The sequence below is a fragment of the Pristiophorus japonicus genome, chromosome 14 (genome assembly GCF_044704955.1).
Source record: "Pristiophorus japonicus isolate sPriJap1 chromosome 14, sPriJap1.hap1, whole genome shotgun sequence".
In the NCBI taxonomy this organism is placed as follows: domain Eukaryota; kingdom Metazoa; phylum Chordata; class Chondrichthyes; family Pristiophoridae; genus Pristiophorus; species Pristiophorus japonicus.
The window spans coordinates 186,735,093-186,748,472 of record NC_091990.1 but is presented as its reverse complement, the minus strand read 5'-3'; the positions used below and the strand labels follow the sequence as shown (position 1 = coordinate 186,748,472).

Below are 13,380 nucleotides of genomic sequence, written 5' to 3'. Positions count from 1 at the left end.
ACCCCATCTCCTTTTCCTTTCTGTCTATCCTTCCTGAATATTGACTATTCCTGGATGTTGAGTTTCTAGCCTTGGTCACCCTGGAGCCATGTCTCCGTAATCCCAATTACATCATATCCATTAACAGCTGCCTGTGCAGTTAATTCATCCACCTTATTACGAATACTCCTCGCATTGAGACACAGAGCCTTCAGGCTTGTTTTTTTAACACTCTTTGTCCTTTAAAATTTTGCTGTAATGTGGCCCTTCTTGACTTTTGCCTTTGATGTCTCTGCCCTCCACTTTTACTTACCTCCTTTTTACTTTTTGCTTCTGCCCCCATTTTACTTCCCTCTGTCTCCCTGCATAGATTCCCATCCCCCTGCCTTATTAGGTTAAACCCTCCCCAACAGCACTAGCAAACACTTAGGACATCGGTTCCGGTCCTGCCCAGGTGCAGACCGTTCGATTTATACTGGTCCCACTTCCCCCAGAACCAGTTCCAATGTCCCAGAAATTTGAATCCCTCCCTCTTGCACCATTCCTCAAGCCACATATTCATCTTAACTATCCTGCTATTTCTACTCTGAATAGCACGTGGCACTGGTAGCAATCCTGAGTTTAGTACCTTTGTGGTCCTACTTTTTAATTTAACTCCTAGCTCCCTAAATTCAGCCTGTAGGACTTCATCCTGTTTTTTACCTATATCGTTGGTACCTATATGCACCACGACAACTGGCTGTTCACCCTCCCCCTCCAGAATGTCCTGCACCCGCTCAGACATCCTTGACCCTTGCACCAGGGAGGCAACATACCATCCTGGAGGCTCGATTGCGGTCACAGAAACACCTATCTATTTCCCTTACAATAGAATCCCCTATCACTATCGCTCTCCCACTCTTTTTCCTGCCACCCACGATGCCATGAACTTGGCTGCTGCTGCCCTCCCCTGATGAGCCATCTCCCCCAACAGCTTCCAATCAGCCCTGATTGTTTAGCATTTATCCACTAATATCAGCAACAGTTATTTCTAGGCTCATGTGTTATTTGGTATATTAGGGAATATTGCAGTGAAATCCTAACATTGTTGATCCTAACATTTTGTCACCTCAAAAGCATCATGAACAGTCTTATGTCTGTGCCTCAGTTATTGTTCCTAGTCCTTTAGTGACTGATTCAGCAGCCTGACAGCTGAATTTGTCATTTCAGGTTATTGAGCTTCGACGCCCCATGGATTCGCGATTGGAGCATGTAGATTTTGACTGTCTCTTTCGTTGTCTCAGCATACGTCAAGTTATCAGGGTCTTTGCTTCTCTACTGCTTGAGCGACGGATTATATTCATCGCAGATAAACTGAGGTAATGGGCACATTCTACAGGTTTGGAATGATATTTTGATTTCTTGAATGGATTCCTATGGGTCACTAGGAAGTGCATCACAGACATGGTTGCTAGCAATAATGTTATTTTTTTTAACTTTTAAGCTAGCAGTTATTTTTCGTGGTATTCGTGAATAAACATAGATTTGACATTGCTCTGTATCTTATTTCAATGGAGGCATTACCTGTTTACGGCAAATACCCCCATTAAAGTTAGAGACCAGTAATTAAAAATAGTTAAAATTGGCAACTGTAGTTTCTAGCCCACTTTTTATAGAAATTGTTGCAAAAGAATAAGGTAAAATATTTTGTTCCCCCTTGAGAGAGCAGGCAAATAACCTGCTCTGAGACCGATACCGAAACTAATCAGTGATTGGTTGCTAGGCAATGTGCCAAGAGCAGTGCAGGCTGACTAACCCTCTAATTTCCCATCTCCCTTGTGGGAGAGCCCATCTCAAAATGCTCAGAGGCTCCCTTAACAGCCCAGCTAAAAATGACATCCACAGTTTGTGGCCTACTGTAGCTACTATGCTCACAATGTTTAGATCTCACTTCCTTCCTCCTTGCTTTTATCATGTACAAGAAACAAAATGATTTGTCCAGCAATGTTGTCTTTGCGATAACCTCATCGACTCAACGTTTGTTCATCATCAAAGTATTAAAAAACTGTAAAGCTTTAGTAACAGAAAGGCAAATGTGATGTACTGGAAACCTTGTAATGATTGGTCGAGTTGCTGTGTTCTAGTTGCAAGATGAAACCCAGCATTGCGTTCTGCATTTTTGTTTACTTCACTCAGCAACAGAAGGAGAAACTGTTTAAAAGTGATTGGAAAGGAATGTAAGCTATTTCACAGACACAGCCAATACTGCTATCATTCCAAACAGGAAATTGAAATTGTTTGAATGTTACTGCACGGAGAAATGAGAGGTTGTCAGTATATGTGTTACTGCCCCTACTGAAGTCTAAAAGCAGGACTGAGTTCATGTGTTTGCTGGGGTCTGCCTTTTACACCCTATCTCTGGTCACATTCTCGCCCCAGGAGGGGACAGACAGAAATTACTTGTTTCCTTTCCATGACTCTCAATGATTTGGTCTGTGAAAACAATTACTGGCAGATTCACACTTACTCAGCAGTGCCAAACATCAGCTCTGAAAATATCTCCGTATTAACATTTCATTCCAAACCTACAGAGCAGAGTTTCCCATCCCCTTCCTCCCCCAGCGTTTTACAAAAGGATACTGTGCATCGCAGCTCGACTTTTCACATTTAATTGATTTAATTTCCTTTGTGCATTATTTTCGGTCACTGGTTAATACATTAGCACCTAGTTATTTTAACACATTTATTATCCTATTTAAAATATAATACTATCCACTGTTGCACTTCTAATGGCAGAAAAGGGATGACTATTTTCTCCTCATTTCCAATGTAAGGAATTTCACAGGAATTGGAGGTTAGAGAGCGGCATATGTACACGTATAAACAAGTATGTTCACACTAGTACACGTACATGGATAGCTGCTTCCAGCATTCAGAAGGAGACAGTATAACTATGTCCACTCACAATAGTCTTGCATTTCATATTCCACCATTTAGTTTTGTATAAGTGGAGCAAGAGTAAAATAAACTAAGGCCTTCTCAATCTAGATACTGCAGTACAAAACACACAAAATTAGCACAAATCCAAACTAAATTGGTCGTGCTTTGAATGAAATGTCAAACTGATACAGTAGGGAATGCCATTCCGAAATTGTTAAGGCACAGTCTTGGGTTGTAGTAGAGGATTTTAATGCTGCATCCCACTGTGGTGTGCCTGATCTGGAGTGTATGAAGCTGATATTGAGCGCCAAAAATGAAAAATTGGTTCATTCACCAACACGCTATCCCTCATTTTGATGAACCATATATTGTACAGCTGCACCTTAATGCGATGTATTTGTTTGCAGTGCTATTCCATGTGTGTGTGTGTATATATATATAATATATAGTGCTATGTCTGCATTGTTCGTAAATATACAGTTTCCTGACCATGGGTAAATACTTCCTCTAAATGATAGCAATTATAATCAGCACATTGCGGAAATGGGCTTCTGCACAGTGCTACAGAGAATAATAAAGGCAACACAATATGCCTACTAAATACACCTGGTTTGTGTGCAAACCTTACATTACCTTTCCTCAGCTTTCTCTCTTTTTTTTATTGGATAAGAATTAGAGGGGAGCAGCTCAACAACAACAGCTTGCATTTATAAAGCACCTTTCACATAGAAAAACATCCCAAGGTGCTTCACTGATGCAGAATCAGAGCCAAAGAAGGAGATATTAGAAAGGGTGTCTCAAAGCTTGGTCAAAGAGGAAGATTTTAAAAGAGGGTCTTGATGGAGGGTATTCCCAAGCTTATGGCCTAGATGGCTGAAGGCACGGCCACCAGCAGTGGGACAAAAGGAGTGGGAGATGTGTAATAGGCCACAGTTGAGGAATGTAGGATTGGAGGATGTTCAAGAGGTCGGGAGGGAAAAGGCCATGAAGGGATTTGAACATGAGAATGAGAACTTCGGGGGGATTCAGGGTAGGGGGGCGGGGGGGATCAGCAGCCAATGTCACTTAGCGAGCACAGGGATGATGATGAGTGGGACCTGGTACGGATTAGGATTAGGATTCGGATAGCAGAGATGAGACAGTTTATAGAGAGTGGATTCTCTTTCACGATCTCACCTGAAATTGGGCAGAATTATGGCAGGGAAAGAGGGACAATTTAGGTGGTATGACCCATTACTACCTCACTATCCAATCGGCATTACCTTCCTCCCACCCCCATTGGGATCACCGAGGGCCTATGCAAATGGTGTTAGGGCTTGGGTCCCTAGTGGATTTTCCTCTTGTACACCTGTGTCATCACCACTTCCCAGGACGGCATGGGGAAAGTGGTTGTAGGCCTTGGAAGCAGTGGTAATGGAGGGAGAGGGCCTCATAGTGGCCCCCTCTCCATCCATTCTCCTCCCAGTACAACCTGCTGAAGGCCCCAGACTCAATAAAGACCTTTAGTAGGACATCGCTTCCGATCTTCATGCCATTTCTGCCCCTTTAATTGCCTGGCCACCTCTTCTGGCGCTGCAGAGGAAATCCCGTTGCACCACAGCCGAGATTTTGTGGCCGGGCAACGGCAGCGGGAATCCCGCTGGGAACCTGTCATGCTTATCTGATGAACCCCAACCTAGGAAAATGGGTGAAGAGAATTGAAAGAGAGGGCAGAAAGACATGGGGAGGGAGGGAAAAGGAGAGGGAAAGACACTCTGTTGAATGGTGAGTAGTGTAAAAGGAGAGGGTCAGGACTGTGGCATTATTGGAGGGACTGACAAAAGTCCTGACCCAATTGACTACTGCCACTGGGAGGAAATTCCAGAGAAGTATCTTCCAAAACGCTGAACTGCATCACCAATGGGTTTTTTAAAATTCATTCTCGTGCAAGACCGGCATTTATTGCCCATCCCTAGTCGCTTGAGAAGGTGCTGGTGGACCTGCTTCAACTGAGTACTTGTGGTTTGCTAGGTTACTTCAGAAGGCAAAGATTCAACCACATTGATGTTGGACTAGAGTCACATATAGGCCCGACTGGGCAAGAACAGCAGGTTTCCTTCCCTAATGGACATAATGAGCCAGTGGGTTTTTTACAACAATGCAACAGCCTCAAGATCATTTTTTACCGGTACCAGCTTTTTATTCCGATGTTTTGTAAACTAAATTCAAATTCTCAAAGTGCCATGTGGGGATTTGAACTCTCATTCTCTGGATTATTTGTCCAGGCCTCTGGATTACTAGACCACTGACATAACCACTACTCTACCGTTTCCTCCATTATAAGTACTAAAGACATGTTTTTAAAAATATAAATTAATTAAACAGGAAGAGTGAAAATAGTGCAACTTTAAATATTCAAATAACCCAGCCTGGTCCTCAGTCACGAGAAACCTCACAGATGTTCTCTCAATGGTATTACTGAGCTAAAGCAGAGATTTGGATTGGTCAGTGGAAAGTTATTTTTTTGAAGTAGATATCATCTCTACAATGTTTGGAACGGTGTCTAAACAAACGCAGACCCGAGTTCCTTCTGACAACCAATGACGGCATTTGGAAGATATGTACTTCCCCTTGGAGTTTGTTTTTTTGCTCCCCATTTTTGCAGAGGCCCCATTTGTTCTGTCAAACATGTTAGAAATCTGTCCTCATAGTTCATTTGTCCTTAATTAAAATGGATAGCAACATCTGGAACTCATCAAATAAATATTTAACTTTGGAACTGAAATGTAACAGTTTATTCAGCAATGATTGACCACTCCAATCTCTTTCCCAACCTGTGTCTTTTGCCTCACTATAATTAATTAAAGGGGTTATGAAGGTTAATTAAAGTAGTTTATGATTGATAACAAGTTTTCCCTGAAGATTTATCTGTAACTTGTCAAGGATTACTGTAACATTTCAGTGTCCAAGTCAAAAGTGTAAGAAGTGTATTTATTTTTAGTTCATTCCTAGAATATTCTGAATATAGAAATATTTCATAATTGGAAGTAGTGAGTAAGAGTAACTGTGGGTAGTTGGTTGGTGCTTATGTGCAGAATGCCACAAAGTGGCAGGAAGCAACATAGAAAGTGTTACAAAATTCACAGCAGGCCACTCAGAAAATGAAAGAGAAATAAGTGTTTTCGATGGGGTTCTTTTCCAAAGTGGTAGAATATGGATTCAGGGCTGAAATGATTTGCATAGTGAGTTCTGACTGTTAGTAATGTATTGTGTGTTGGTTGAGGGCGACCTTACAGGGAGCAATGAAGAAGCTGGAGAACAAGTTGCTGCAGCCTGTCTTCTCACCTTCTATTCTTTCAGTGTGAGCTTAACACAGCAGGCTACTAGAAACAACAAACAATGAGGAAATAAACCAGTTATAAATGTTCTAATGCTTTAATTAGTTTTATAACACATTGGCCCGGAATTTGCAGTTGTAATGAAAGAAGAAAGAAAGATTTATATAGGACAGTGAAAGTGTCACCACTTGTCATCACTACTGTGTAAATCTGACAGCAACTTCTGCTGTCTGCACATACATAGCTAAGTGCGGAAATCAGAAAACTGCTGTCAGTGTTATCCTTCTCCTCCACAGGGCCCGCTGTGCTAACTTCGCAAATGCAATCAGCGCAAAATCTGTGATTTGATGTGAACTTCAACTTTTTATGCACTATATTTGCTGTAAAAATCATTGAAAAGTTTAAGCCTTGTCAAATGAGGTGTAACTGAGTTATTAAAAGCGTGCTAAGTTTATAATTACTGCTGAACAACCTCTCTGGCCCTGAAAAACTAATTTTATAAGTGTGAAGTGTCATTCCCTCCACTCCATGATACAAATTCCATTGATTTTTAAAATAATAATTATTTTTTATTTTATTTTTTAAAGTTTATTTATGATATTTCAGCTTGTATTAGAACATTTATCCCATCTGTATGTCCCAATCTTTATTTCACTTTCTGTAAAATGATTAAAGAGTGAATGATAATCAGTGCTTTCTTTACTTCCTGGTTTGCTGTCTGTGAGAATTCTTCAATCTGATTGGCTGCTCAGCCATGCTTGATGACATTGCTGTTCCTAGACGCCAGAGATTCCCATAGACGGCACCAGATTGAAACTGACGCCGGAATAGGGGAAATCGACGCCACAGAGCCCACTAAATCTCTGTGGGGTAGCTTTCTTCGAGGTCAGTGGTGAGTGCCAATGTTTCCAGATCTATGGGGATTCATTTATACACAAATTAAATGCCATCAAAGATAAGGATATGAGCATGAAAACAACAAACATTGGCAAGCTATAGGATTTATACTGACACTTACCCATCTGCTTCTGAAATGCTGTGAGGTACCCAGGAATCATGGGGGGAATGTTCCCTCTAAATTTTTTTGGATACACTGTTCCTTCAGGGGGCTGAAAGGCCCATTCACCGTTTCATGCATGCGCAAAATTTTACATTGCAAAAGCCGGTCCTGGGTGGCCATGCAGCTTCGAGGGAACATTGGTAGGAAGGTCATTGAATTAGAGACCAGATCTCCCCCCCCCCCCCCCCCCCAGATCTAGGGGGATATTTTAGTTTCAGTTGTTCAGTTTCTTACAGCATTCTGTGGCATTCCTGAATGTTACTGCTGCTGAAATGATCACATGCTGACCAGCCAATTATATAGCCTGTCGCATGTGAATACTTGTTCTAATTCTGGAGCTGTAAATGCATCGCATCACCAAAGCAAAGAATGAATGTGAGAACAAAGCAAATATTAGCTGAAGGAAGAGAAACTAGTACTGAGTAAACAGTGAAAATAGAAAAAAGCCTCCACAAATTGAGAGTTCACAGACTCTAGAGTTGCAATGATGATGGAGAAACCATTATCTGGACAGTCCTGGCTGAAGAGTAAGGCCTAGAAATTCGTCTCAGATGGTGGCGCAAAACGGGCGGTATCAGATCGACCGCCTGTTAAGTAAAAACATTTCTTCTAAAATTTAAATTTATTTTTCCCTACTTTTAATTCCTGTCCACTTATTCTACTATGCTTGTCTGAATTTAAAATAATATCTTGGGTTCACCTTATCTATGCCATTTAAGACTTTGCACACTTCATAAAATCATAGAATCTGGCAGAAAAGAAGGAGGCTGTTCTTCTTATTTAGTCCCACACTCCAGCTTTTTCACCATAACCCTGCAAATGAGTCCTCTTCGAGTACATATCGAATTGCCTTTTGAAAGTCCCTATGGAATCTGATTCTGCTACTCTTTCAGGTAGTGCATTCCAGATCTTAACACCCTCTGTGAAGAAATTTCTCCTAAGTTCTTTTGCCAATTATTTTAAATGTATGACCTCTGGTTACCGACCCACTTGCCAGAGGAAACAGTTTCTTCCGACTCGCTCTATCAAAACCTCTCATAATTTTGAAAACCTTTATTAGATCGCCCTTTAACCTTCTCTGCTCTGAGGAGAACAATGCCAGATTCTCCAATGTCTCCACATAACTGAAGTTCCTCATCTTGACAAACTCCCTCTGTACCCTCTCCAAGGCCTTGGCATTCTTCCTAAAATGTGGTGACCAGAATTGTACACAATACTCTAACTGAGACCTAACCAGAGATTTGTAAAGCTTTAACATGACTTCCTTGTTTTTGTATTCAGTACCCCTATTTACAAAGCCAAATATCCCATTCACTTTCTTAACCGTCTTATCAACTTGTCATGTCACCTTCACAGATTTGTGAATATGTATCTCCAGGTCCCGCTGCCCTTGCACTGGCCCACCTCAAAATAGTATCATTTTAACTTCAATCTGGTCATCCCTTAACCTCCTTGTAGATTGCAACGTTTACACTTCTTTAATTTTTCCTCTTAGCTCATCTACATTACACGACATTAAAGGTGCTATAAATGGTAAATTGTCATTTTTTTCTATTAGCTATTACTGGGCAGGTACTCTTCCAGCCTACTCCTTAGTATATTTTCTATTATTTTATCTGAATCCACAGGCAAATGGACCTGTAGTTTACTGGATCCAATATGTCCCCCTTTTTATATATTGTCACAATGTTTCCTTGCCTCAAGTCCTGTGGAATCTCTCCAGTACTCAATAAATATTTCCTTACCATAGCCAGTTCCCTGTAAACATTCCCTCTAGTCTTCTTTAGCAACCAATGATCTATGCCGTTTGGCCGAGGATAGTTTAGTCTTCAGTTCATTTAATGTATCAAGTTCTTCCTCCTCATTCATTTGAAAATATTGTATGAATTGGTTATCATCATCATCGTGATCATCATAGGCAGTCCCTTGAAATCGAGGGAGACTTGCTTCCACTCCTGAAGTGAGTTCTTTGGTGGCTGAACAGTCCAATACGAGAGCCACAGACTTTGTCACAGGTGGGACAGATAGTCGTTGAGGGAAGGGGTGGGTGGGACTGGTTTGCCGCATGCTCTTTCCGCTGTCTGTGCTTGATTTCTGCATGCTCTCGGCGCTGAGACTCGAGGTGCTCAGCGCCCTCTCGGATGCACTTCCTCCACTTAGGGCGGTCTTGGGCCGGGTACTCCCAGGTGTCAGTGGGGATGTCGCACTTTATCAGGGAGGCTTTGAGGGTGTCCTTGTAGCGTTTCCGCTGCCCAGCTTTGGCTTGTTTGCCGTGAGGGAACTCCGAGTAGAGCACTTGCTTTGGGAGTCTCGTGTCTGGCATGCGGACAATGTGGCCTGCCTAGCAGAGCTGATCAAGTGTGGTCAGTGCTTCAATGCTGGGGATGTTGGCCTGGTCGAGGACGCCAACGTTGGTGCGTCTGTCCTCCCAGGGGCTTTGTAGAATCTTGCGGAGACAATCATTAGTGATATTTCTCCACACAGTCATTGAATAGCAAACCAGTATTCTCCATCATGGTGAATACTTCTCCTCTCTTTACAGAAGGAAAACACAAACTTTAGAACAGTAGCTGGTTTATTTACATAAAATAAATGAATGAACAGTATACATTTTCCACAGTTATAAAATCATAAAAGACACAACTTGCTTGCTCCCTAAACATGGGCTCACCTTCTCTAGCTTAACTTTTCAAAGATAATGTGGTTTAGACTTTTAAAATAGACAGTCATTTTGCTGAGAAGGAACAAAGAGGGAGAAAAATAGAGGGCACAGAGAGAGAGAGAGTCTCTTTGCCCTTAGCACAGTGTAGAAAATATACCTTTTGTGATTTAATTTTGTGATTTAATTCACCCAGACAGGCTATATTGAAAGGTGGCATTTTGAATTTGTAAATTCACAGGTTAATCAAGCAGAGCCAACATGATCTGTTAGAGGTTAATCATGTCTGACTAACGTGATTGAATTATGTGATGAGGTAACAGAGAAAGTATCAGAGAAGTAGTGCAGTAGATGTTGTATATATGGACTTTTGAAAGGCATTCGACAAAGTGCCAAACTGGAGGCTTCTTCGAAGATAGTGGTCCATGGAATTAAGGGGAAAGTGTGAAGTAATGCACTTTGGGAGGGCTAATATGGAAAGACAGTATACTATAAATGGCAGGATTTTCAACCGTGTAGATAGGAGACCTTGGTGTCCATGTGCACAAATCCTTAAAAGTGGCAGGGCAAGTTGATAAGGTGGTTAAAAAAGCATGTGAGCTACTTGGGTTTATAAATAGAGGAGCAAAATACTGCAGATACTGGAAATCTGAAATAAAAACAGGAAATGTTCAGCAGGTCAGGACCATCTGTGGAGAGAGAAATAGGGTTAACGTTTCAGGTACAAGGGTCATCTCCCGAAACTCTTTCTCTCTCCACAGATGGTGTCTGTCCTGCTGAGTATATCCAGCATTTTTGTTTCTATTTTATAAATAGAGGAATAGAATATAAAAGCAAAGAGATCATGCTAGAACTTTATAAATCACTGGTTAGGCCTCAGCTGGAGTATTGTGGACAATTCTGGGCACCACACTTCAGGAAAGATGTAAAGACTGTAGAAAGGGTACAGAGGAGGTTTACCAGGATGTTCCCAGGGATGATGGACTTCAGTTATGAAGAGAGGTTCAAAAAGTTTGAATTGTTCTCTTTGGAACAGAGGTGACCTCATCGAGGTTTCCAAGCTAATGAGAAGGTTTGATAGAGTAAATAAGGAAAACCTCCCTCTGGCGAGTGGGTCAATAACCAGAGGTCATAGATTCAAAAATCACTGGAAAAAGATCCAGAGGGGAATTGAGGAATATGTTTTCACTCAGAGAGTTGTCGGGATCTGGAACGCTCAACCTGAAAAGGTGGTGGAAGCTGATTCCATAAATAATTTTAAAAGTGACTTGAACAGGTGCTTGAGGATGAGGATGAGGAACTTACAGGGATATGGACAAAAAGCAGGGAGGTGGGACTAAGCACAACTGTTCCCTCAAAGAGCCCGCATAAGCACGAAGGGACGAATGGCCACCTTCTGTGCTGTAAGCTTCTATGATTCTATAAGACGGGTCCAAAATTTGCTCTACCATTCTGTCGGGCTCCCAACGTAACTCCCTTCCACCCTTCCACGTAACTGGGCTGGATATCTTACACCGATATTTCCGGGTGAACAAGTACAACAGATGTGCTCCCTAATCACTTAAGGCCAGCTTCTGCAGGTTCCTCCTACTGACTCCATGAATTTCAGCAGGAGCAGCAGCACAGCCTCATCCTGGCTGCAGTAGCTGCTATCATGTCTAGGGTGAAGCTGCTAAGACACCCTCACCCCTCCCCTGCCAAGAGAAACCTTGGATGACATAAATCTAACCTCTTAAATGCTGATCCCACTAGAACAGAACATTCTGCTTAAAAAATCAATCAACTGAGGCAACATATGCTAATTCCGATTGGCCATAATGATACATAAGAACATAAGAACATAAGAATTAGGAACAGGAGGAGGCCATCTAGCCCCTCGAGCCTGCTCCGCCATTCAATTAGATCATGGCTGATCTAGTCGTGGACTCAGCTCCACTTACTCGCCTGCTCCCCGTAACCCTTAATTCCCTTATTGCTTAAAAATCTATCTATCTGTGATTTGAACACATTCAATGAGCTAGCCTCAACTGCTTCCTTGGACAGAGAATTCCACAGATTCACAACCCTCTGGGAGAAGAAATTCCTTCTCAACTCGGTTTTAAATTGGCTCCCCCGTATTTTGAGGCTGTGCCCCCTAGTTCTAGTCTCCCCTACCAGCGGAAACAACCTCTCTGCCTCTATCTTGTCTATCCCTTTCATGATTTTAAATGTTTCTATAAGATCACCCCTCATCCTTCTGAACTCCAAGGAGTAAAGACCCAGTCTACTCAATCTATCATCATAAGGTAACCCCCTCATTTCTCGAATCAGTCTAGTGAATCGTCTCTGTACCCCTTCCAAAGCCAGTATATCCTTCCTTGAGTAAGGTGACCAAAACTGCACGCAGTACTCCAGGTGCGGCCTCACCAATACCTTATACAGTTGCAGCAGGACCTCCCTGCTTTTGTGCTCCATCCCTCTCGCAATGAAGGCCAACATTCCATTCGCCTTCCTGATTACCTGCTGCACCTGCAAACTAACTTTTTGGGATTCATGCACAAGGACCCCCAGGTCCCTCTGCACCGCAGCATGTTGTAATTTCTCCCCATTCAAATAATATTCCCTTTTACTGTTTTTTTTTTCCCCAAGGTGGATGACCTCACACTTTCCGACATTGTATTCCATCTGCCAAACCTTAGCCCATTCGCTTAACCTATCCAAATCTCCTTGCAGCCTCTCTGTGTCCTCTACACAACCCGCTTTCCCACTAATCTTTGTGTCATCTGCAAATTTTGTTACACTACACTCTGTCCCCTCTTCCAGGTCATCTATGTATATTGTAAACAGTTGTGGTCCCAGCACCGATCCCTGTGGCACACCACTAACCACCGATTTCCAACCGGAAAAGGACCCATTTATCCCGACTCTCTGCTTTCTGTTGACCAGCCAATTCTCTATCCATGCTAATACATTTCCTCTGACTCCACGTACCTTTATCTTCTGCAGTAACCTTTTGTGTGGCACCTTATCGAATGCCTTTTGGAAATCTAAATACACCACATCCATCGGAATACCTCTATCCACCATGCTCGTTATATCCTCAAAGAATTCCAGTAAGTTAGTTAAACATGATTTCCCTTTCATGAATCCATGCTGCGTCTGCTTGATTGCACTATTCCTATCCAGATGTCCCGCTATTTCTTCCTTAATGATAGTTTCAAGCATTTTCCCCACTACAGATGTTAAACTAACCAGCCTATAGTTACCTGCCTTTTGCTTGCCCCCTTTTTTAAACAGAGGCGTTACATTAGCTGCTTTCCAATCCGCTGGTACCTCCCCAGAGTCCAGAGAATTTTGGTAGATTATAACAAATGCATCTGCTATAACTTCCGCCATCTCTTTTAATACCCTGGGATGCATTTCATCAGGACCAAATAATAGATACACTCTATTATCGTTCCACAGGA

The 13,380-nt window shown here is 42.2% G+C and overlaps 1 protein-coding gene across 2 annotated transcripts in view; it reads left to right on the top strand.

Annotated features, from left to right (window-relative positions):
- dennd2b (DENN domain containing 2B) overlaps positions 1-13,380 on the top strand; it is a 489,686-nt gene that overhangs the window by 396,794 nt on the left and 79,512 nt on the right. For both annotated transcript variants that reach the window (XM_070899957.1, XM_070899956.1), the window contains exon 14: positions 1,189-1,337. In XM_070899957.1, the coding sequence (XP_070756058.1) occupies positions 1,189-1,337 (149 nt within the window). The remainder of the gene's footprint in view (positions 1-1,188; positions 1,338-13,380) is intronic.